The sequence below is a fragment of the Microtus oregoni genome, unplaced genomic scaffold, assembly GCF_018167655.1.
Source record: "Microtus oregoni isolate MIOR12 unplaced genomic scaffold, Mior012 000023F_ref0000262, whole genome shotgun sequence".
NCBI lineage: Eukaryota > Metazoa > Chordata > Mammalia > Rodentia > Cricetidae > Microtus > Microtus oregoni.
The window spans coordinates 4,299,443-4,321,396 of NW_024543082.1; the positions used below are offsets into that span (position 1 = coordinate 4,299,443).

General features: G+C 46.8%; 1 protein-coding gene across 1 annotated transcript in view; it reads left to right on the forward strand.

Annotated features, from left to right (window-relative positions):
* Mylk (myosin light chain kinase) overlaps nucleotides 1–21,954 on the forward strand; it is a 253,252-nt gene that overhangs the window by 49,945 nt on the left and 181,353 nt on the right. Inside the window, exon 2 of the mRNA XM_041673002.1 lies at nucleotides 18,688–18,855. Coding sequence (XP_041528936.1) covers nucleotides 18,691–18,855 — 165 coding nt within the window. The 5' untranslated portion in view covers nucleotides 18,688–18,690. The remainder of the gene's footprint in view (nucleotides 1–18,687; nucleotides 18,856–21,954) is intronic.

Genomic DNA, 21,954 nt, shown 5'->3' on the forward strand with positions numbered 1-21,954 from the left:
TGCTCCCCATGACACGCTGCTGTGGGAAGAGTGCTCCCCATGACACACTGCTTTGGGAAGAGTGCTCCCCATGACACGCTGCTGTGGGAAGAGTGCTCCCCATGACACGCTGCTGTGGGAAGAGTGCTCCCCACGACACACTGCTGTGGGAAGAGTGTTCCCCATGACACACTGCTTTGGGAAGAGTGCTCCCCATGACACACTGCTGTGGGAAGAGTGCTCCCCATGACACACTGCTTTGGGAAGAGTGCTCCCCATGACACACTGCTTTGGGAAGAGTGCTCCCCATGACACACTGCTTTGGGAAGAGTGCTCCCCATGACACACTGCTGTGGGAACAGTGCTCCCCAGACTCCCAGGAAAGTTTGTGTCTCTAGGAAACTGTCTCACCGTCAGTGTGTATTGAAGGGAAAGTCCAGAGATGTACAAACCCCAGAATTGTCCATAACCTGCAGGCAGGGGCCCAAACCACTTGTTGCCAGCACCGGAGCCTGGCTAAGTAGGGGCTGCCCTGTCCTTTTGTCCACTGCTGTGTCTCTGGGGACTGGACACTGTGAAGTTTGAGCTTGGCAAATACAGGTGATGACCAAGCAAGCTTGATACAAAGCTACTGACATTGTCACAGGGAAACAAAGGGGACAAAAGGACAGCTTTTAAATGTGTGTTTATGAACCCCTCTGTCTTCTTCTCTCTTTCTTCACTAGCTGGGGGAGGGGGGAGCTTCCTCCCAGGAATTTCTTGGGGGTCCACGTCTTAGAAAAGGCTTTGGCGGTTTGTGGGTCTGACTGGAGTAACCTTAGAGAAGAGATGTGCCTTGCGGTAGAGCAGGATTCACCAGAGTAGCCTCTGGGAGGCCTCCTGGAGCTATGTCCCTGGCAGGATCCCATAGGAAGGCAAAGCCTTGCTGTTTTGCTAGATAACAAAAGTATTTTTGAACCTGTGACCTCTTGAATTCGATTCCTTTCCTGTCTTGCTCAATCATTCTCCAAGGCTTACCTAACTTGGTTGGGTATCATGCATGTACATCCCCTCTAGCCATGTGTAAATCCCCAGACCTGCTTCTTAATCTGGGCCCTGGCACTGGGTCACGGGGAAGTTCTGTCAAAGTGTCAAGCACTTGAAATCAGTTGTCAAAATTTTTGAAGCATATCCTGAAAAGTAATCTAGAAGAAAAGTTTTATATGTAAAACTGTGACTTGAGGGTTTTTTTTTTTTTGGTGTGTGTGTGAAATTATCATCAGCCTTAATGTTAAATAAAAGGAGCGTGATTGAGAGGTGTTATACTTCCTGTTTGATGAAATATTGGAAATAAGATTTATAAAGAATGCTTTGCATCCAGGAATAAATTCATTGTTGAGTTTGTTGAGAAGGAGGTAATATCCATGTGTATGTATTATTTTGTCCTTAAAAGTATACACATGGAAGATAATAATATATATTATATACAGTGTACTGGGTAGGGTTTTTGTTTTTGTTTTTGTCAACTTGACACAGCTACGGCCATCTGGTCAAAGGGAACATCAGTTGAGAAAATGCCTCCCTCACACTGACTTGTAGGCAAGTCTGTAGACCATTTTCTTGATTAATGATTTATGTGAAAGTGTCCAGACCACTGTGGGCAGTGCCATCCTTGGGCAGGTTGTCCTGGATGGGCTGTATTAGATAGCACACTGAGACAGTCATGAAGAGCAAGCCAGCAAACAGTGTTCCTTTGCAGTTTCTGCTCTTATGATCAGTGTTATATCCCAGCAATAGAAATCAAACTAACACGCACATGCACACCTAGAGCCCCATCAGAGAACATGGTGATAGCTTCTAGCTGACATCTGTGAAGGTCTTCTTGATTCCTCATAGCAAAGCGGGGAGGGCATTGTATCTCTTGTCCTCTTCTGCTAAGACCACTAACGCTATCATAAGCGCTGTGCCCATATGACCTCACCTAATCCCACCTAGTTTTTCAAAGTTCTACAAATACTGTTCACACGGGAATATTGTGATTCAGTATACAACTCATGAACTTTGGGGGGATCATGTATGTGCATGACCAAATGAATAGAAAGGCTGAACACTGAGGTACTGGGGCCAACCCAGAGGAGGCCCACAGCGACCCAGCCTCAGTGAACACCAGCTGAGAATACCAAACCTACCTGTGTCCAGCAGGGAGCTGTTGATTGAACCCTTCATCCAGGGTTTGACCATTTCAGTGGAGAAGGGACAGGATGGGACAGCTGTCAGAGGGTGGGGGAAGACTGTGGAAAGGAAGGAAAGCTGGGCAAGATAAAGTGGGTAGTAAGGGGGTGTCCTGGCTTTTTCTGACACACTCATGTCACTATGGAGAGGAAGGAGTGTCCGCCAGGCTCTCTTTGCTGTCTCACCCTGTTTGTGCTCAGCCAGGGCCTTGCAGGTACTCGGTAAATAGAGAGAGTCTGTGTGGACAAAATATGTTGCCTTTTAGGCCCTTGTTCTTCCTGCTACATTGAGAGCACAGACCTGATAGGCTTGGCTCTTTTGGCCCAAGTCAGCAGTGCGGAGACAGCTCTAAGTGGGTAGGAGAGAGCCAAGCTTAGCTAGCTTCTCCAGGTCTCTAGATAACAACAGTGGCCCAAGAAGTTGGATCTGGAGGAAGGGTCCTTTGGAGACATGACAGGCATTAATGAAGTTCCAGAGTTTTTGTGTCGGAGGTGTGCATGCTGTTGCTTGTGTGTGTTTCTCCAACAGTGTGCCAGGTGAATCTGGCCATTAGCAGACTGGTAAGCACTCTCTGAAGCTCAGTGCCTGGGACAGTCACCCTATGAACCCTTCATGCTGCTGTGTGATGAGAGGACAAGGAGAGTGTGAGCTGCCCTCCCCAGAGCAAAGATCCTTCCAAAGCTGGAGCTCGCGTGCAGACTGCGGGACACGCTCCTAGGATCCTATGCCGCACATCCTTGAGGGTGTGTTAGAGTGCCAACCTTGTGTAAGGACACTTCTCCATATTCTGTTCCTGAAACTGGGGAGTCTGGCCTCAAGCCAATCCCTTCTCTTTAGGCCTTGTTTTTTCTATCAAGACTGGGAGTGTGAGGCAAGAGCCTTTGAACTCTGTGGTCGTATGTAGTCTAGTGGTGAAGTCAGGTCAAGACAATAGGACCTCTGAGCTTCGTCAACTCCATAGTGTCCCTCACAGCACCTCCAGCAATGTGACATTGCCACCAAGGGTCTGAAGCTTAGAATCAAGAGACCTGAGTTCAGACATGGCTGATGATTTAAGGTTTGGGCTATACTGAAATCTGAAGGAACTGCTTTGAAAATGGAAGTGAACTTAGGCTAAAAGCCCTCGATACAGAGCTAGCTCCCAGCAAAGAATCAATACATGGATTACTTTTATCACAGCAGTACATACTGTGGCTTCACTGGTCTGGACCTTGGGTTTCTTTTCTATGAAGCGGGAAGGTTGTGTTGGTTCAGGCTTCTCTAATACTGTCACCCTTAGGGCTGACTGTGGAAGAACGCATGACCTGGGGGGTAGAACTTGAGTTACAGCCTCCAATAGCAGGCTCAAAGCTTTGAGATTGAAACATCTTTGCTGAGTTGCCAGATTCATTCACAGGTGGTATTCTATCAAATAAGCTGTATTTAATATAAAAGCAGTCCCCCAAATCTCTGAATAAGATAAATGTTCTAGAATGAGGTGGCCTTAAGTAGAGATGAAATTGGGTGACTGGGAAGGTCTCTCCTTCCTGTGCTACTCCTGGTTCCTAGGGCATGTGAGTTTCCACCAAAGGTCTGAGGTTAGTGCTGAAGAATCCTTAAGGCACCCCTGAGAAGCCAGCTCCCTATGTCCCTGCCCCAGGTAGGCTGCATCTAGACCGAAGCAGAACCAATAGAAGGGGGAAGTAGAGAGCACACACAGCAGAAGGAGGAGCAGGGCTGTGTCTGAGCCTGACTCTCTGCCCTTGGGCTGGTAGACCTGGCTGGCTTGGGTTGGCAGCCCACACCACCCTAGGTAAATTCCGGCAGACACTAAGCCATTGTTTCTCATCCTCCCTGGAGGCTGTAATAGAGATAGCAAAGGGTGATGGCATGTAGAAATGTTGGGCTTCACACAACATCATAGCAATCATAGCATGATCCTGTTTTCTTCAGAAACACTGGAGACCAAGCTTATACTCAGCAGCAGAATCAAGGAAGGGACCCAGAGCCACATAGCACAGACTCTGCCTTCTAAATGTCCTGCTATCTCTCAGCATCGCCACAAAACAAGAGATTGAAGCTCCCAATATGTCACGTCTGGGGAACACACTCAAACCGTGGCGTGACCTTAAGGATCATATTTCCCTTCAACAAAATGAAGATAAGATATTTTACTATGTTATGAACTTTTTCTGTAAAAATTTGTTCTCTGAGCTAATGTTATTTCCTCATGACGCTAGGAGCAGTATATGGGGCGGCTTTGTAACAAGTGCATTTAAACATCTATCTCAGGTATTTCAGAGTGGCCAACACCGTCATTCATGGAATATGCGGTGCTAACAACATGAACTGAGATTTGATTAGGAAGGAATTTCTTAAGTCATTAAAACAGTAGTTAGTAGTTAGTAAATGCTTTTTTGGTAGTATTATCAAAGAGCTCTGTTCTCACTGGGATCCTCCACACCTAGTCTCAATCTACACCATGTCTCAATCCCCTCGATGATATTTCAATCCAATCAACTGTGGTTTTTAAAACTCCCCTTTACCTATTCTTGACCCAATGAGTTTCTGCTCTTACATGTACCCACTCCCAGATCAGTTCTACATAGATTTGCTGATTTGGGTTGCAATGCCTTGTTATCCAGGACTTCTAAATGCCACCCATCCTTACTCTGGCCTCTACCTCCTTCCACTCTTGACCCTCATTTCCTTGTCTGTAAAATCAGCAGTGGACTCAGTGAAGTAGGTTCTCTCATTGCCTGACGTTCTGCAGCCCTGCTGTGTTCAAGTGGACTAAGAGTACACCCAAATTTAAACAATGAGAACAACGCTTGCTGTCTAATCAGTTATATATAACTGGTAAATATCGATCAAATTAGGGACATGATAATCTTCCTGCTTTTGGGTGGAGAGAGGTGGGGCTCTCTGTCTAGTTACTACCTCTGGTGTGTCTCTGCCCATAGTCTCTAGTGAGTTTCTCCTCGAAATCCTGGATTTGCTGAAGTTTTTTTTTTTTTTTTGTCTGCACTTCGGCCTTTGGTAGTCAGTTATTGAAACAAGCATGAAGAAAGGGATACTTTAAAGAAAAGGAACATATCCCATTTATTTTGCAAGTAAATGATATGCCCCAAGGCCTCCTTCATTTGAGGCTACTCTGGTCACTGCCCTGGTGCGGGGAGCGGTGAAATAAACAGAGTCAACAGTAAGTACTTAGTCTAAGGCCTGACACAGAAACTTCTCAGTAAAGAGCAATGACTGTGAGTTTTCTTTCTCCCCTTCCTCCACCCCCTTTCTTCTCTAGGGAGGTCTCATGGGGCCACACTCACCTGTACATTGGTGATGGGCTGAGAACCTGGGATAACTGCAAGCATGACTGTCCTTGTCCTAGCCCAGTCCTCAGTCTCCATGGCCTGTGCTTGTGTCTTAAGTTTTAGGAGTGCCTGAGTTATTTGACATGCTGGCTTGTGAACCCTGTAAGGTGGCCCAAGCTGCAGTCTGGTGGCCAGGCTCTGCCTATTCTTCTGACTTCTGCTATAACTTGTCTTGCTCTGGGTTGGCTCCTCACACTGGGCCTGCATCCTGCCCATGTATCCGTGGAGAGCTGGCCCATCCTAGAAACACAGATGTGGTCGGGTAGGAAGTGTTACAGCTGTCTAGGCTGGAGCTGTGATGACCAGGAGGTGATTGGCTTCTGCTCTCACCCTCAGGTTCTGGCTTGATTGCCCTGTGGGGCAATTCCTCCAGAACCAGGCCACATTTATCTTCCTTGCTTCTCTTTATAACACCTGTGGCTGATCCTGTCAATAACAGTAGTCCTTTGGGTCAATAACAGTAGCCCCTCAGGAGTGAGTGGTAGCCTATTCTACAAACGCATAAATTAAGGCTTTGGAGACTTTTTCACTTGCCTTGGGTGCTTAGTCCTGCATCAGAGAAAGTGTCTGTTCTCCCTTAGCTGGCCACTAAGAACCGTTTATGTTCAAGGTTTTAGATTTGACCTGACTGGGGCATTGAGGGAACGAAGAAAGGATGACACACAGACACGCATACAGAGAACAGCTGGGGTCAGGTGGGCTGTGTACACTCTGCCGGAGTGGCACCAAATCAGAAGTATTTATTATGAACAACACGGGTAGAAGTTAGCTAGTCTCGGTAGGAGGGCTCTGTAGACAGCAGCCTGGGGCTGTCAACATCCTGGAAAAGAAAGTGGCTGCTGCTAGTTTCTGCACACATTGCCCAGTCATTTGTAGACACACATCAACACCGGAACAGAACCAGGGGAAGACTTTGCCAGTTCTGAGCCTGACCTGTATGGGAAAGGTTTTACCATTCGCGTAGGTCTGAGGCACTGGGTCCTTGACATGGCTGTGCCCATGTTAACAATATACTTTCACTCAGCACTTCACCCCTTCTTTACACATTCACTCCATCCCTCAGTTCACCACATGCATTGGTGGTCTCCTGGCACCCCAGTTCTGAAGCTCATATGATAGCCCTACCTGAAGGTGCGCATTGCTCAACCCACAGGGTTCAGTGAGAATGTGGGATATAGACCAAAGGGAGGAGACACATGGGATTTAAGAGGGGGAGGGTATGGTCAGAGCTCAACAAACCCACTTGACACCCCACATTTTTTTCTGTAAGGTGATGTGTGTTGACAAAATGTATGAACATGAGCATTGTTGCTAGAATGTGTATTGGAAAAATGTAATTACAATTAGGGTTTCTAGTTCAGGTTTTAGCTTCATTAGCTATGATTTTAATTGCAGAAAGATTTTCTGAACTTTTTCTTACTAAACCCCAAGTTAGTGGGGATCCCAGCCGGAGAGCATCTCCAGGAGACCAGGCCATGCCATTCTCACTGTGAGAGTGGGTAGGTGGGTTTGTGTATTTGTTAGATCAGTGTGTGTGTGAGTATGTGTGTGAGAGAGAGTGTTTATTGCACCCCCTTTTAAGACAGCCCCCAAGGAGCTCTCTACTAGAGATGTGCGTGCATGGTTTGTCCTGTCAAATGTGGCCTTTGCCCTACTGGTATGGCTGATATGGTTTGGCTGGGGTGCAGCTGGGGTCTTCATGTGGGTTCCAGGAAGAAGGCCTACGAGGCAGTGGGAGGGAGCTGTCTGGTGAACTGGGGGAGGACTCAGTGGTGGGAACAGGTGTGGGATAACCTTGCACGTTTTCATGCGGGACACGCGGATCTGGGTCTGAGCTGCTTAGGACACCAGCAGGGGTGGTCCTGCCCACAGTGAGCTGGGCCCTAACATTAGCCACCAATAAAGCAAATGTACTACAGACTTGCCTACAGGCACGTTTGATGGGCGTGTTTTCTCAGTTGAAGTTCCTCCTGCCGGATGACTCTGGCTTGTGTCAAGTTGACATAGAACTAGTCAGCACGAAAGTGACTTGTAAACTTTTAACATAAAAATTTCTATTCACTTATGGAATACACATGTATTTGTTTAGAAGGTATTTTGTGCTTGTCAGTATACTAGACATTGGCAATACACCACCGAATAAAGAAAGCATGCATGCCCTTTATCCTGGCGTGGCTTACTTTCCACAAGGGACACAGATGGTGCTCATTAAATGGTCACTCCTCTACATGTCTGCCAGCCGTGATGTATGGGACGAAGACAATGTCAAGGATTTGATAAGTGTGTCTGTCTATCACAGGACCCAGATGTCTCTTTGTGGGGCCAGAAGTCTTTGCAATGTGTCTGGTCAGGTTTTTTGTTCCTGGGCATTTGTTTTTTAACAAAAGTATTGGAATTTAAAGACTGCTTTTCATGTAAATTTCCTCCCACATCCTGATCCATGGTGCTAATATTTTAGGGTTATAGTTAACATTCAAGCCATGAGCCATTCCATGTGTTTGAGGGAACCGTCAGGCTTCCAATATGTCTTCCATGCTTTTAGCCAAAACCTCGTCCCTGGTTTTGTCCAGTGTAAAATGACTTGCCGATCACATGGTTTGAGAGTCCTGTTTGAGAAGGCTTGGAATGGACTGCCTCTGTTTTCTGTGAGCAGCTTCTGTTTCTATAAAACTCTCCCTCTGTAGCAAAAAAGGTTTTGGGGGTGTCTCCATGTACAAGGTCTTCCAGAGTCTTGGTCAAGGACCTATGTGATTGAAGGTGTTTCCGTAGTGCCAATCTCGGGCTTCTTACTTTTCTGGTCAGACTGTTTAATATCGTGGTCTTGAAGAAGAGAGAGAATGGAGTTAGAGGTTGAATTACATTTTCCTTCTCTTGTTCCTTAAAGCCGCACACCACTGCCTAGAGACAACCGCTTTTCCCTTTACTCTCGGGTGTTTGAAGAGGGCCAGAAGTGAGAACAGATGGGGACACAGAGATCTTGGGAGATTAGCTGGCATAAGGTTCTAAAGTATGATCTGGAGACTTAGTGTAACCAGGGAAGGCCCCGAGCCTCTTTAGGAGCCCAGGTTATTTTTGCGTAGGACGATATTTGTTTTTCTTCTTCTAGTCTCTCTCCATATGGTGGCATTGCCTAGCAGCTGTAGACCCTGCGATGTCACGGTAGACAAGATGCAGAAACAGATGAAAAGATGTAATTGTGCATCGTTAGGCCAGATGTTTAAAGACATTTGCAGGCTGACAAGATGGGCAAAGCAGGTCTGACAACCTCGGCTCCATTCACGGAAGCAACGTCAAGGCAAATGGAGAGAACTAACTCCACATCGCACCCGTTGCACGCACCCCCTCATACATATATAAATAAACACTCAAAAGAAGTAGAAGTTTGCAAGATTGGGATGTAACTCAGTGATATAGCACTTGTCTAACTTGTGTAAGGCCCTGGTTTCCATGCCCAGGACCATGCATACAGCATATACACACAGCAGAACTGAACTTCTTCCTAAAATTTTTTTTCCAGAAAATATGTTTTCCTTTAAAAAAATTTTTTATATTGCTGGCCACAGAGGTGTGTACCTGCTACTAGGAAAGAAGGCAAGAGAGAAAAGCTCTCTCTCCCCTCCCCCATCCTCGCCCCAGTCGTGCTCTAGTTTGCTTTTATTTGTGTGTGTTTGTGTGAATCTTTGCCGTGTGTGTTCTGGTGCCTTAAGGGGCAGAAGAGGGCATCACATCCTCTGGAACTGGAGTTCCAGGCTCTTGTGAGCTGCCAATGTGGGTGCTGTGAATTGAACTCAGGTCTTCCAGAAGAACAGGGAATACTCTTAAGTGGTGAGCTACTTCTCTAAGCCAGGAAGGATTTCTTGAACTCAGGAATCTAAGGCCAATTTGGGCAACACAGTGAAGCCCCCCCCCACTCAAGAAAAAGCATATGAACATGAAGGTTTCTTGTTAATATTTTTATGTAAATTACTCTTTAATTTAATACCAAATACACCAAACCTCGATAGCACAAATAAAAGCCTTTGGGACCCTAATAACTTTAAAGGACACAAAGGAGCTTTGAGACCATAGAGGCTTCAGCCACTGAGCTGTGGAAGATCACGGATGTCCTAGGTGTTTGGGCATAGCAGCCCCCTATGAATCCACCCTCACCCAACAGGGCTTAAGCTCAGGATGCTCCATCTGCCCACAGAAGGAACGGAGCTTTATTATGTGCTCCCAGCCCAGCTTCTTTTCGTCCACTGGAAGGAAGCAGAAGCGCTGTGCAGTGCTGAGCACCTGCGAACACTGCTGAGCTCTCAGCTCCACACGCTGCTGTGTTCCTGCCTCCAGTTCCAGCATAGGAATTCTCAGCCTTCTGAGCGTCCCTTCTGGGCTAGGCATCCTAAGTGGGGCTCCATTGGCTTAAGACAGGGCTGGGTCTCAGGAGGCACATGTCTCATGAGCTGGTGGTAATCCCAGACCAGATGCACCAAGGGGCTAGAGTGGCAGTCTGGCCAGATGTGGAGTTGGGGAAGTGCCCAGCCCATCTGGAGCTCAAATTCTCTGCTTGACGGGGTCTTTTCAGTTGCCTTACACTTAGATTGGAGTCTGCATCTTCCAACAAGTGAAAACCCATGAGCTTCCTCCCCTGGCTCCCCAGGACTTCACTGAGTGTCTCTGCGGTGGCAGCCAGAGGTTTCAAAGGTCACCCCAGCTGGGCGGATTAGAACAACAGATCTCCCAGCAAAGTTGGCTGCCCTGCAGCAGGCAAATTGCAACATCTGCGAGGAGGGTTAGAACAAAGCTCCTTACTTTCTCCGCCTGGCTCACTCGGCTCTCCCGTTTCTCTCCGTTATTGCTGGACGTTGGACCAGAATCTCATCAGCACTGAAGCTGGCCTCTGATCTGCCTTCTGTGAATGCTCCCTGGGGAGGAGGCTGCCGTCAGGTGTGTCTGGGGGTAGCCCTGTGTGGCCCTGCCCCACTTTGCTTGGGTGGGTCATGGTGAGGCAACCTGGCACAGCTGAGGAGCAGCTCAGTGCTGGATTAGGAGAGATTAGGGTATTTGTCAGGATTTGAGAGCATTGCAGAGAGGATTAAGGAGGGCAGAGGGAGCCATCAGTGCCTGCGGTGTTTGTGCTCCAGTGGTTTTGCCACCTCTGATATGAGCTGTTGGGGGTTCTACAGGCTGGATGCCACACCTACTAGGAAGCACCTCCCCGCAGGGAAGGTTAGGTATTTCCAATGTATCCTGTGACTTGAAGGTTCCAAAGTGATCTCCTGTGTGTGTGTGTGTGCTCAGAATAGGGGAGGGGCAGCTGGCTTTTCCAAATTCCCTCTGCTGGCTAACTTGACTTGTCTGTCTCTGTGTCTCTGAGCACTGCTCTGTCTTGGCTGTAGTGACAAGTTCCTTTCCAGGTTCAAGAGACAATTTACAGCACTTTTGATCAAATTAAAGTCCATTCTACTCAGAGCTGCTTTGTGTGATTAATTAATTGTGTTACGTGTAGAAACCTTACACAGAGCTTGGCTCTGGCCCAGACGTCAGTGGGCCACTGCTTTTTTGACCCCTTCCTTGTGCTTTTCTGTTTCTCCTTTGTCTATTGGTCTGAATTTGACTGAGTACTGAATGGATCCCCTGGCTGGGGGCGTTTGATTGCAACAGCTGAATATTGCCCTGCCGATAGAGATCGCGGCACACGCCATCCAGTCTCTCTGGTATTCTCTGCTGGAATGTGCTCACCAGGCTCGGTGGAGGGAGAGAGGAACAAGAGGATTTGGCTCAATTTATTATTTATTTCCCTCAAATATGCAGTAGCCATCAGTTGACAGCCTGGCTGGAATTTGACTGCAGCTACGGAGCCCTGGGCTGACAATGGGTGCAGCTGTTTGGCATGGCTACACAGCTTGGGACTTGGATCTGTGACAGGGGAGTCATCCTCCTCCCTGGAGCAACCTCTCAGGGGACTAGGTGGTTCCTGGCAGTTTTGACTTGTCTGTGTCTTCTCAACTAGAAGCCAGACCCCTTCTTGTCTTTTGTTCTTTAGGCCAAGTGTGTCACTTTTTAAATAGAATTCAAAATTAGAAATTCTAATATACATGTGAACATACATATATGTCAATGCAGGTTCCCGGGTGCCCTAGTGTGTGTGTGGAGACAAGAGGACAACCCTGGATGGGTGCCCTCATTTTGCATCTTGCTTGAGTCAAGGTCACGATCGTTGCTCTGCTGTGTATGCCAGGCTAGGTGGCCCCGAGCTTCCTGGGACTCTCCCATATCTGCCTCATGCCTGATGTTTATGCATCTGGAGATTCAATCATCTTGCACTTGCAGAGTGAGTGCCTTGTCCTCTCCACTGTCTCCCTAGGCCAGGCGTGTTTCTATTGGTGAGACTATCTAGGGCCCTCCAGAGATCTCGATGGACTCCAGGATGTTTGGAGTCACAAAGATTTGGCGAGCCCCTCTGTGGAGTCTTTGGTCTTCTGGAGCAGAAAAGGGAAGGCTAGTCAGCTTCTTGTCGTGCTGACAAATACCTCAGAGACATGGATTCAGAAGCAGGAGGGATTTATTTTGGCTAACGGTTTTATGGTTGGCCAGCTTCCTGGTTCTGAGACCATGGCAAAGCTGAACATCTTAGGGAAGGAAGTGCTGAACCTAGCAGCTGTCTCACAGAGGCCAGGAAGCAGAGGGCAGGGAGAGGAAGATGCCCGTCAAAGGCAGACCCCTCTCCCGTGATCTACTTCCTCCACCCAGGCCCCGCCCTGTAATAGCCCACTGGTGTGAACTCATAAATGCATGAATCCACTGACAACCAGCCACTGCCCAGTGATCAGATCCAGCATCTACTGATTAGATTCAGCATCTTTGAACCTATTTGTTCAAACCTTGAATAAGTAAACTGTGGGTAGATACTCCAAGCCACAATGGGGAGTCGTCTCTCCTGCTCTTCTTCCCATGACAACTCTCAGGCCCCTGCCTGCTATACCTCCAGTCACTGAGGACAGCCTGACAAGCTTTGTCTGAACCTCCAGAAATCCAGTAAAGTATGACAGCCCTCTGTGCCTGCTTTGGTTTCTACTGCTAAGCTTGGGAACCTTGGGTGAGTGTAGCTGGTTTATTAGGCTTCCTTGTCCTCCTTTATGGAAGGGGAGCCCAAAAACTGTTTGTAGGATTGATAGGGTCAGGTGAGAGGGACCACAAGGTGCAGTCAGCATCCGCCTCACTCACAAGCTGCTGCCTCTGGAAGCTGCCCCTGGGCTCAGGCCTCCTCCCTGCAGAGTTGCCTGAGGCTGGTTTAGGCCTGCTAGGCTCCTTGCTGTCTTTGACAGTGAGGAGAGTTACAGGCTTCCTTCTGGGTGAGGGATGCTGTGACCAAGTCTGCGCAGTGGGTGTCTTCTGCACTGTACTTCTGGTTTGTGTATACTGCCTTCTCACTCATATCCCCTCCACCCTGCAGGGTTCATAGTGTTCCCACTTGACAGGAAGAGATAAAGAGGTAAAGAGAAAGAGAATGGAGGTCCCTTGACCAAACCATGGCTGGGAAGCAGCTGTGTCCCCCAGTGGTGAAGTTAAGCCAGTCTGAGCTTCCTGTTACATGGATCGCCTCCAGCCTAGTTCTAGGGTCGGCTGCACAGAGTGTCTGCCGCTCACCTTGGTGGCAGTGGATGAAGCCGTGATCTTTCCAGGCCATGGTCCTAGGGTCACCTGCAGGGTGTAAGAACCGTGGTCTCCTCCCTACTCCCGCACTCCCAGGCATCACACACAGCCAGGACTCCTCCCACACGGAGCCCTTCATTGTTTTATAGATAGTAGGCTGGTTTCCTGCTAGCAGATGCTCAGTTTGTATAATTTGAGTGAATAAGCATCTCTTTATTCTTGCCATTAAAATGCCATCATATTAGGGCCTTGGAGAGATGGCTCAACAATTAAGATCACTTTGTCAAACTTCCAGAGACCCAAGTTCGGTTCCCAGCACCCATGTCAGCTGGTTCACAGTTGCCTCTAAGTTCAGTTCTAGGGGATCCTCTGTCCTCTTCTGACACTTGCATGCATGTAACATACAGTTGCATACACACACATAAATATAATTTTTTAAAAATTTAAAAATTATGCCAAGTAGGATATACCAGAGCTCTCATAACTATTACAATACTGTAATAATTATGTACAATAGCCAAAGCAGGAAATCAATTCAAGTAACCAACAATGGACAAATGGATAAAGACAATATAGTATATATATATATATATATATATATATATATATATATATATATATATCTGCACATAGTGGAATATTATTCACCCTTAAAAAAGAAAATCCTATTGTCTGTGACAACATGTAGATAACTGGAGGACATTACGTTAAGTTAAATAAGTTTAATCCATATTAGGAAACTTAAAAAATAATTTCATAGAAATAGAAAGTATAGTTGTGGAAATTATAGTTTGAAAAATAGGGTGTAGAGAGTAGAGAAGCAAGTTGGCTATTCAGGGTTTGTTTCCAGTTTTTTGGGGGTGGGGCTGAGACAGGGTTTCTCTGTACCTTTGGAGCCTGCCCTGGAACTAGCTCTTATAGACCAGACTGGCCTCGAACTCACAGAGATCCACCTGCCTTTGCCTCACAAATGCTGGGATTAAAGGCGTGCGCCAGCATCGCCCGGCCCTGTTTCCAGCTTTTTGACACTGTGGTGAAATACCTGAGAAAAATGAGCCTGAAGGAAAGAATGTTCATTTTCGCTAAGAGTTTCATACTTTTCAATCCATAACCAGTTAGTTCCATTGCTTTTGGCCTGTACGAAAGCAAAGTGTCATGGCACGGTGGAGGAGGCTGTAGGGCTACCAGGAAGCAAAGAGGGACAGAAGAGGAGCTGGGGTCCCAGTGTCCCCTTGAAGAGTGCACCCACAATGGCCTCACACCTATCCACTAAGCACTGAGGGTTCTACTGCCTCCCAGGACTACAGACTAGTGAGCAAGCCTGAAACACATGAACCCTTGGTAGATAATCCAAGTCTAAACCAAAACAGGCACCAACATACAGTTAGTTCCTGGACCCTTTAACACAGTGAGGTACTTCCGGCTCCAGTAACTTACTGTGTGTTTATAAAGAACGGAGAGCTGTCGTCACTGTGTTTGGTCATGAACACATAGGTATGCATGTGTTTAGTTATCACTGTGTCAACCAGAAAATCCTGTCCTGATGCTTTTGAAGTGGTTCTGCACACACGCACAAAGCAGAATGCTGTAAGTGTGGAGAATGTTAACTGGTGATGCTCACTGTGGGTGTTTGGGGCACTGATTTTTTTTTGTCATTGTTTTCTGTATGCTTGAAATTTTTCAATGATTTAAAAAATTGAGCCTTTATATATCATTACATTCATCGTTTAGTCTGATATGCCCCCTGTATACAGTTGATTGTTGTTGCTGGATTTTTTATATGTCCAGCCTTTGCTTTAAGTAATGCCACTATTATTTTTACATACACATTTGGCTGTCTCGGATTCTTTCCTGACAATGAGTTTCTACATGTAATATTACTAGAAAAACTCGTGGACACCTGTCCTTCAGAATCCTTTTGCCACATTGCTTGCCAGCAAGGGTATATGGAGAGTGCCCTGGTCCCACAAGCAGTGCTTGTTTCTTTCCTAGTTTACAAAAACACAGGTCGTAATTGACTTGCACTACTGGGTGTTCCTGGGGCCAAACAACATTCCCCGGTTTACTCTGCAACAATATTCTCCACTCATCCATGTCTTGGAATGGTTTCTTCTTCTGTGAAAATATTCTGGTTCTATGTTTTCATTGTGAACATTTTCTTCTATATTACCATTCATCTTTTAATGTAAGTGTCATTCTTTAATATACAAAAAAAATCTTAATCTTATAGGGAAAATTGTTTGTTTGTTTGTTTTTCAAGACAGGGTTTCTCTGTATAACAGCCCTGGCTTTCTGGAACTCACTTTGTAGACCGAGCTGGCCTGGAGCTCACAGAAATCCACCTGCCTCTGCCTTTCAAGTGCTAGGATTAGAGGAGTGAGCCACCACGTCCAGCGTTACAGGGACATTTTTAAGTGATGTGAGTTGAGCCGCTTTCAGGCTTTACCGTTACTTCAACTCTGACTGCTGCGGGAGGCACAGTGCACAGGGCACACACTGGGTTCAAGTGCCAGTTCTGCTCCCGCTTTTGTTGACTTTGCACGATTTTCTAATCCTTGGACAGGTTTCTAGCCCTTAAAATGGATGGTGAGATTAGTTGTTGCCTAGTCCTGTAAGGAGCCAATGAACCGTTGGTTTACAGAGTGCTTAGTCTGTTCCCAACACATAGGAACTATGACTCAGGTACTCGCTTTTCTTATGACCTCCTGCAGCCTGCCAGAGTGTTGTTTCATTTGGAAAGGAATTTTGTTTGCACAGCTAATGCCTTATCAGTGAAAGGAAGCCAGGTTTGTCAGGCAGAGGAACCAAGCACAGATACGCTGGCTAAATATCTGCTGTGTAGAAACTGGCAAGTGGCCCGTGGTGGGGGCTCATCAGACACCTGTCTTTTAAGTTGTTTTGTTCAGATTTCTTTCTCTCTGTGTCACAGAAAGAATGAGTAAGAGAAGGCTAAAGATAGGCCGTGTACACGTGGGTATGTGTGTGCACCTGTGCGTGTGTGCACCTGTGCCTGCACCTGTGTGTGTACCTGCGCATACACCTGTGTGTGCACTCGTGCCTGCACCTGCGTGTGCATCTGCAGAAGTCATGAGAGGACAACACATGTCCTTCTCTGTCACTTTCCTTATCCTTTGAGGTGGTATCTCTCACCCAACCTGGAGCTAGACGGGTGGTCAACTCCAGAAATCCTCCTGTCTCCATCCCTAACAACAGTGGGTTTACATTTTGTGGATCCTAATTCAGCTCCTTGTGTTTGTGTAGCAAATGCTTTTTACCCACTGGCCTTTAAATCACATTTATTATTTATTTCTTCTTTTTTCTTTCTTTAAAGCAGTTTCTCTGTGTTGATCTGTCTTGGAACTCTCTCTGTAGATCAGGCTAGTTTTGAACTCAGAGGTTCACCTGCCTCTGCCTCCTGAGCGTTGGGATTAAAGGCATGTGCCACCACCATCCGACTAAATCAGATCTCTTAAAAGCTTCTTATCCATTTAATTTTAAGAAAATTTAGGGGAAAAAATTAGGAAACATTTTTTTTAATTTTCTTTTTTATTTTTATTTATTTATTTATTAAAGATTTTTGTCTCTTCCCCACCACCGCCTCCCATTTCCCCCCCCTCCCCCAATCAAGTCCCCCTTCCTCCTCAGCCCAAAGAGCAATCAGGGTTCCCTGCCCTGTGGGAAGTCCAAGGACCACCCACCTCCATCCAGGTCTAGTAAGGTGAGCATCCAAACTGCCTAGGCTCCCACAAAGCCAGTAGGTGCAGTAGGATCAAAAACCCATTGCCATTGTTCTTGAGTTCTCAGTAGTCCTCATTGTCCGCTATGTTCAGCGAGTCCGGTTTTATCCCAGGCTTTTTTAGACCCTGGCCAGCTGGCCTTAGTGAGTTCCCAATAGAACATCCCCATTGTCTCAGTGTGTGGGTGCACCCCTCGCGGTCTGTGTAAAATGATTACTTTTCTGTAGTCACAAGGGAGCATCATCTTGTGTACTAGACCTGTGGATATTTTCAGTTTGCTCCTTCAGCCTATGTAGCATGACCCCACCCTCACTCCTGTCACTCAGGTTCCTCATTTGTATAAAGATGAGGCCAGTTCATGAGGTGTTAGGTTAGAAGGGAGGAGCGGAAGGAGCGGTATCTGGAGTTCTGCTGCGCTGTGGGGAGAAGTGCGTAGTTAACTATGAGGAACCTTTCAGAACAGCTGGAAAAAGCTTCCAAGTATTGTCACCACAAAGAAGTGGTAACTGTCCAAGGGGACAGATATGCCGACTGTCCCAACTTAGAGCACATGATGCCATGTACCAAGACACCACATTGTATCCCATAAATGTATGCAGTTACTATGTCAACCAAAATTAAAACGATAAAAATCTTAAATGTGAGATCATAGATAAAGGTCCTCTACACAGTGTTTGAAACAGAGGAGTGTCCAGTAAGTGGCAATTTAAAATGTTATTTATTATGTGTTTGTATATGCACGTGTCCTGTGGTGTGCATGTCAGAGGAGAAGGCAAAGAAGTAATTTCTTTCCTTCTACCATGTGGGACCAGGGGATCAAACTCAGGCCATTGTGCTCGGAGACAAGTGCCTTTTGTCCCCTGAGCCATCTTGCCAGCCCACCAATAAATGATAATTTATTATATTTGCACATTGGTATTTTCTAATTTTTACCTTGAAACATACTTAAAGTTAAGAAGAAGCAACTCAAATGATTAATCATTGATTGTTTCAGTGGATAGCCATTGTTCCTCTCCATATCAGTCCTTTAGTCCTAGATAATCTCGCCAGCCTGCAGACACATCCTGTCTAGTCCCATACCTGCCTTGGACAGGATCCCAGGTTCAAGGTATTCTTGGCAGTGATGGCATAATTTTGTTCTACCTCATTGGATAAATGCATCAGCCTCTTTGGACCTTAGTTACAGATGAAGGAGTCAGCCTGGGTGACCTTCTAGTGCCTCCTTCCTTTCCTTGATGTTTTGATCTTTGAGTCTTTCTACAAAGTAGGCCTGGCTTGACCCTCCCCTTTATTCAGCCACCAACTCTCACCTTCTTGCCTAGGGCCCTTGTCACATTAACCCCAACCTTCCTCCTTTCTTGGAGTCTCAATGCCGTTTTATTGCTTTGTTTTGTTTTCTCTCTAGGCCACGATCTTTGTAGGCAGAAGTAGCTGGAACTTCCCACTTTGGTGCTTCAGGTAGATGTTGTTGAACACAGAGCCTCTGGGGCCTGTTGTGAAATCTATGAGTATCCAGTTTTCCTGATCTTGTCCAAGTCCTGCTCTCTCAGCAGACAGATGGGAGCTCTTGGTGGGCATGGCCTGGGGTCTAGGACTGGCTCTGTCTTGCCTGGTACATTATGTGGAGAAGCCACAGAAGGTACTCCAGGTGGATGCTGACCTTACTAGGGTCCTGCACCTTCTAGTTCAAACCACGGAGCTGGGCGAGTGGTATCCACAAGGGAGATGACATGTTGCGTTTTTAAAGACCTGACTCGCTCCTCTTCCTTTTGTAGACCATGGCGGACGTGAAACTGGTTACCTCATCACACATGTCCAAAACCTCCCACGGTGTGGAGTCCTCAAGAGTCAGCTCCATGCCCCTCACAGAGGCCCCTGCTTTCATCCTGCCCCCTCGGAACCTCTGCACCAAAGAAGGAGCCACAGCCAAGTTCGAAGGGAGGGTAAGAAGCGTGCTTGATTGGGAGATGGGATGGGGAGACGGGGAGTGTTCATCAAACGTGTCCTCAGCAAGCCTGACATGACTAAAGGTCTAGCCTTCCTTTGGACTGTCATATAAATTGGATGTGTACCATCTTGCCCTATTTCTTGGTTTATGGTGAACTTCAGTCTCTGGTGGCGGACTCAGCCATGGAGGAGGGGATCAGGCACATTGACCGTCTTGAGATATTTTGTTGCTCATTATGTTCTGGATACATGGCCTGCTGTCAGGAGGAATGAATTTTGAGTTTAAGAATGTGTTCCATAATTTGGGCTCCTACCAATGGACTGATTTCTCTCCCATTTCTTCTCTGGAAGGAATGTTTTATCGCCTGCCCTCCTGTTCCACTCAGAGGAGTGGAATGCCAGGATACCATTTTCAATTTGTCACCTTTTACCAATGAATCTTGATCTCTTGCCCTCCTGGGGCCTCCATTTCTTCTTCTGAAAGTATGAATAGCAATCCCTTGCCTACTGCCTGTTAAATAGGTAAAGAGGAGAGTCTGGAAGAAAATCTGTAAGAATAGCCGAGGCTATACCCGGTGGGAAAGCCTTCTAGTAAGCTGTAAGAAGGCATCACGTCAGCTTCACACGGAGGTGACATGGACATGAGGGAGGTTATGGGTAGTGTTCATTTGGAGATCAAGCATAGGGGTCTCAGAGCCAGAAGCATAAAGGCCTTGGCGTGAGCACTCAGTGAACTGTGAGGGATTCCTAAGTCCCCCTGTGACTGTAACAGTGAGCTCCTGGGAGTCAGCTGAAGAACGGAGTCCAGCGGATGTTCTTGGAGGCAGTGGCCTTACCTCTGTGTGGTAGCAGGTTTGGCCACGAGTGTGCTGAGGCTTCTGTGTTGGAGACAGGTCAGAGCTGTCCCGAATCGTACGTAAGGCACTGGTCTGTTTAGTAAGGACTCGTGCTAACGGGTCTGCCCTAACATTTATATGTTATATATCTTACCTAAAGCAGAGCACAGGGGCGATGTTGGGGATGTTTGTGGGCTCCACCAGGATGAGGCTCTCTTCTGTTGCCATGAATTTAGTCCTCTCCCTCTCCTCTCCACGCCAGGGAGAAACCTTGAGTATTCAGAAAAGGCTTGCGTGATCACAGAAAGGGAGGGAGGGCTGGTTCCTGGCACAGCATTGGTGACCTTTGAGAACACTCCAGCAAGTAAAAGAAGCCAGGCAGGAAAGGACCAGACCACACGATTCCATTTATATTACATGTCCAGGATGGCACCTCTGGGAGGACAGAGAGACGAACAGTCCCAGCAGGTGGGGGAGAGAGAGATGGGCGTGGCTGACAGTTGTTGCAGTTTCTCTCTGGGATGGAGAAAATGTCCTGAAAATAGACAGCCATGGTGGCGGGGCGACTTTGTGGATGTTTTTATAAAATGCTGAACTATACACATGATAAAATTTAAAAGCCATTTACGATGTGCCTTTGTCAGCAGATCTTCCCACCCTCTAACCACACTGCTTCTGAGAGACGGCTCCTTCCTTGGCTTGGCTTCTCCACAGCACAGCGACACCCTGGCTTCTGTCAGTGCCACTGTTAGGAAGGAGCCATAGCTTTGAGTTAGGACCGTCAGGACAGAAACACTCATCTGACAGCTAGCATAGCTACTCTCTTGGACCTCCCATGAAGCTAGGTTTTCATTATTTGAGGGAAAACAACAGCAACAAAAAACCATTCAACCAAAAACGAACCACAAATGCTGACTGTTTCTAACCCAGAGCAGCCAATAAGACATTAGAAGTGCTCTATGCTGTCAGAAAGTGTCGTAATGCAGTACTTCTCTGGCTGAGTTGAAACTCACATAATACAAATTTAATCATTACTTGCCATTCTCTTACTGTAACAACATTGCTGAGTTAAAGGTGGTTTCTTTGGAACCACCATTTCTGGTGATTGCTTGGTACATTGTGTTTGGGCCTGTGGCAGGGCGGTGCATCATAGTAGGGTATGCAGTAGAAAAAGCTACCTACGCTAGGCCTTAGCCAAAGTTGGTTGCTTCAACGTTGCAAATGAGACTTTGGGTGAGTGTTCAGGTAACCAATTGTCTCTGTCATATACTGCTCACTTTGGAGGCTCCTTGATAGCACTTCCTACCTACTCAAGTAATATTATCTCCCTTCCTAGGCCTTTGATGGGGTTGAAGATTTAATAATCTAATCATAATTACCTTCCTCTTACGATTTAGCTAAGCTTATTTCCAATGTAAGATTTAGACACTTTGGAATAGAATGTTTATTAAAATATTTATCATGTGTTCCTTGCTTTAAAAAAAAATAGCTACTCTCTGTGTGACCCCAGAAACAAAGAAACAGAAGTCAGGGTCCCAGCCCCTGCGAAGGCACATCCCAGTGACCTAATTTCCTTTCACTGAGGCTCCACACACTAAAGGCTTTACCCCCTTGCAATAGTGCCACTCCAAGGACAAGCTTTCATTACGTGGGCCTCTTGGGGCCAAACCAAATCCAAACTGTAGCAGTGTTAACTGAAGAACTCTTAAGACAGCGTTGTCTTAGGGATATTTTATTTGACTTATGTTGACCCAGGAGTTGACTTTGCATATTCCTTGTGGTCTGTGTGTTCCTTTTGAATCATCCCTAGGGCCTGCCTTGCTGCTTGCCACAGGACACTGGCAGCGTGCTGGGGTATGGCATGTACGGAGGGATGTTAGAGAGGGATATGCAGCTAGGCTCTGGCTTACTTACAGGCAATGGAGCTATGCAGAAAGCTGGCCACAAACACATGAAGACATTCACATCAGGGAAGAGCCACCTCTAATGACCCCAGGGTGAGGAAGCTTGCTGTGTGGATATCAAGGCTGAAGCTGAGCCAGGGACATGGTGTCCTTGTGCCCTCACAGAAGTCAAAAAATTAGGTGGATTGCTTGGAGCAGGGGTTGCTGTTAGAAGAAATTGAGCTCTGCATGCAGGCTCCCAGATGCTTGGCCAGAGGTGCCTGCTGCCCTCCAAGACTGCTTCTGAACCTCTGCACCCTGCCTGCAATGCCCTCCTCTCATGGGGCACACGCATGTTCAGTGGCTTCTGTGCCTG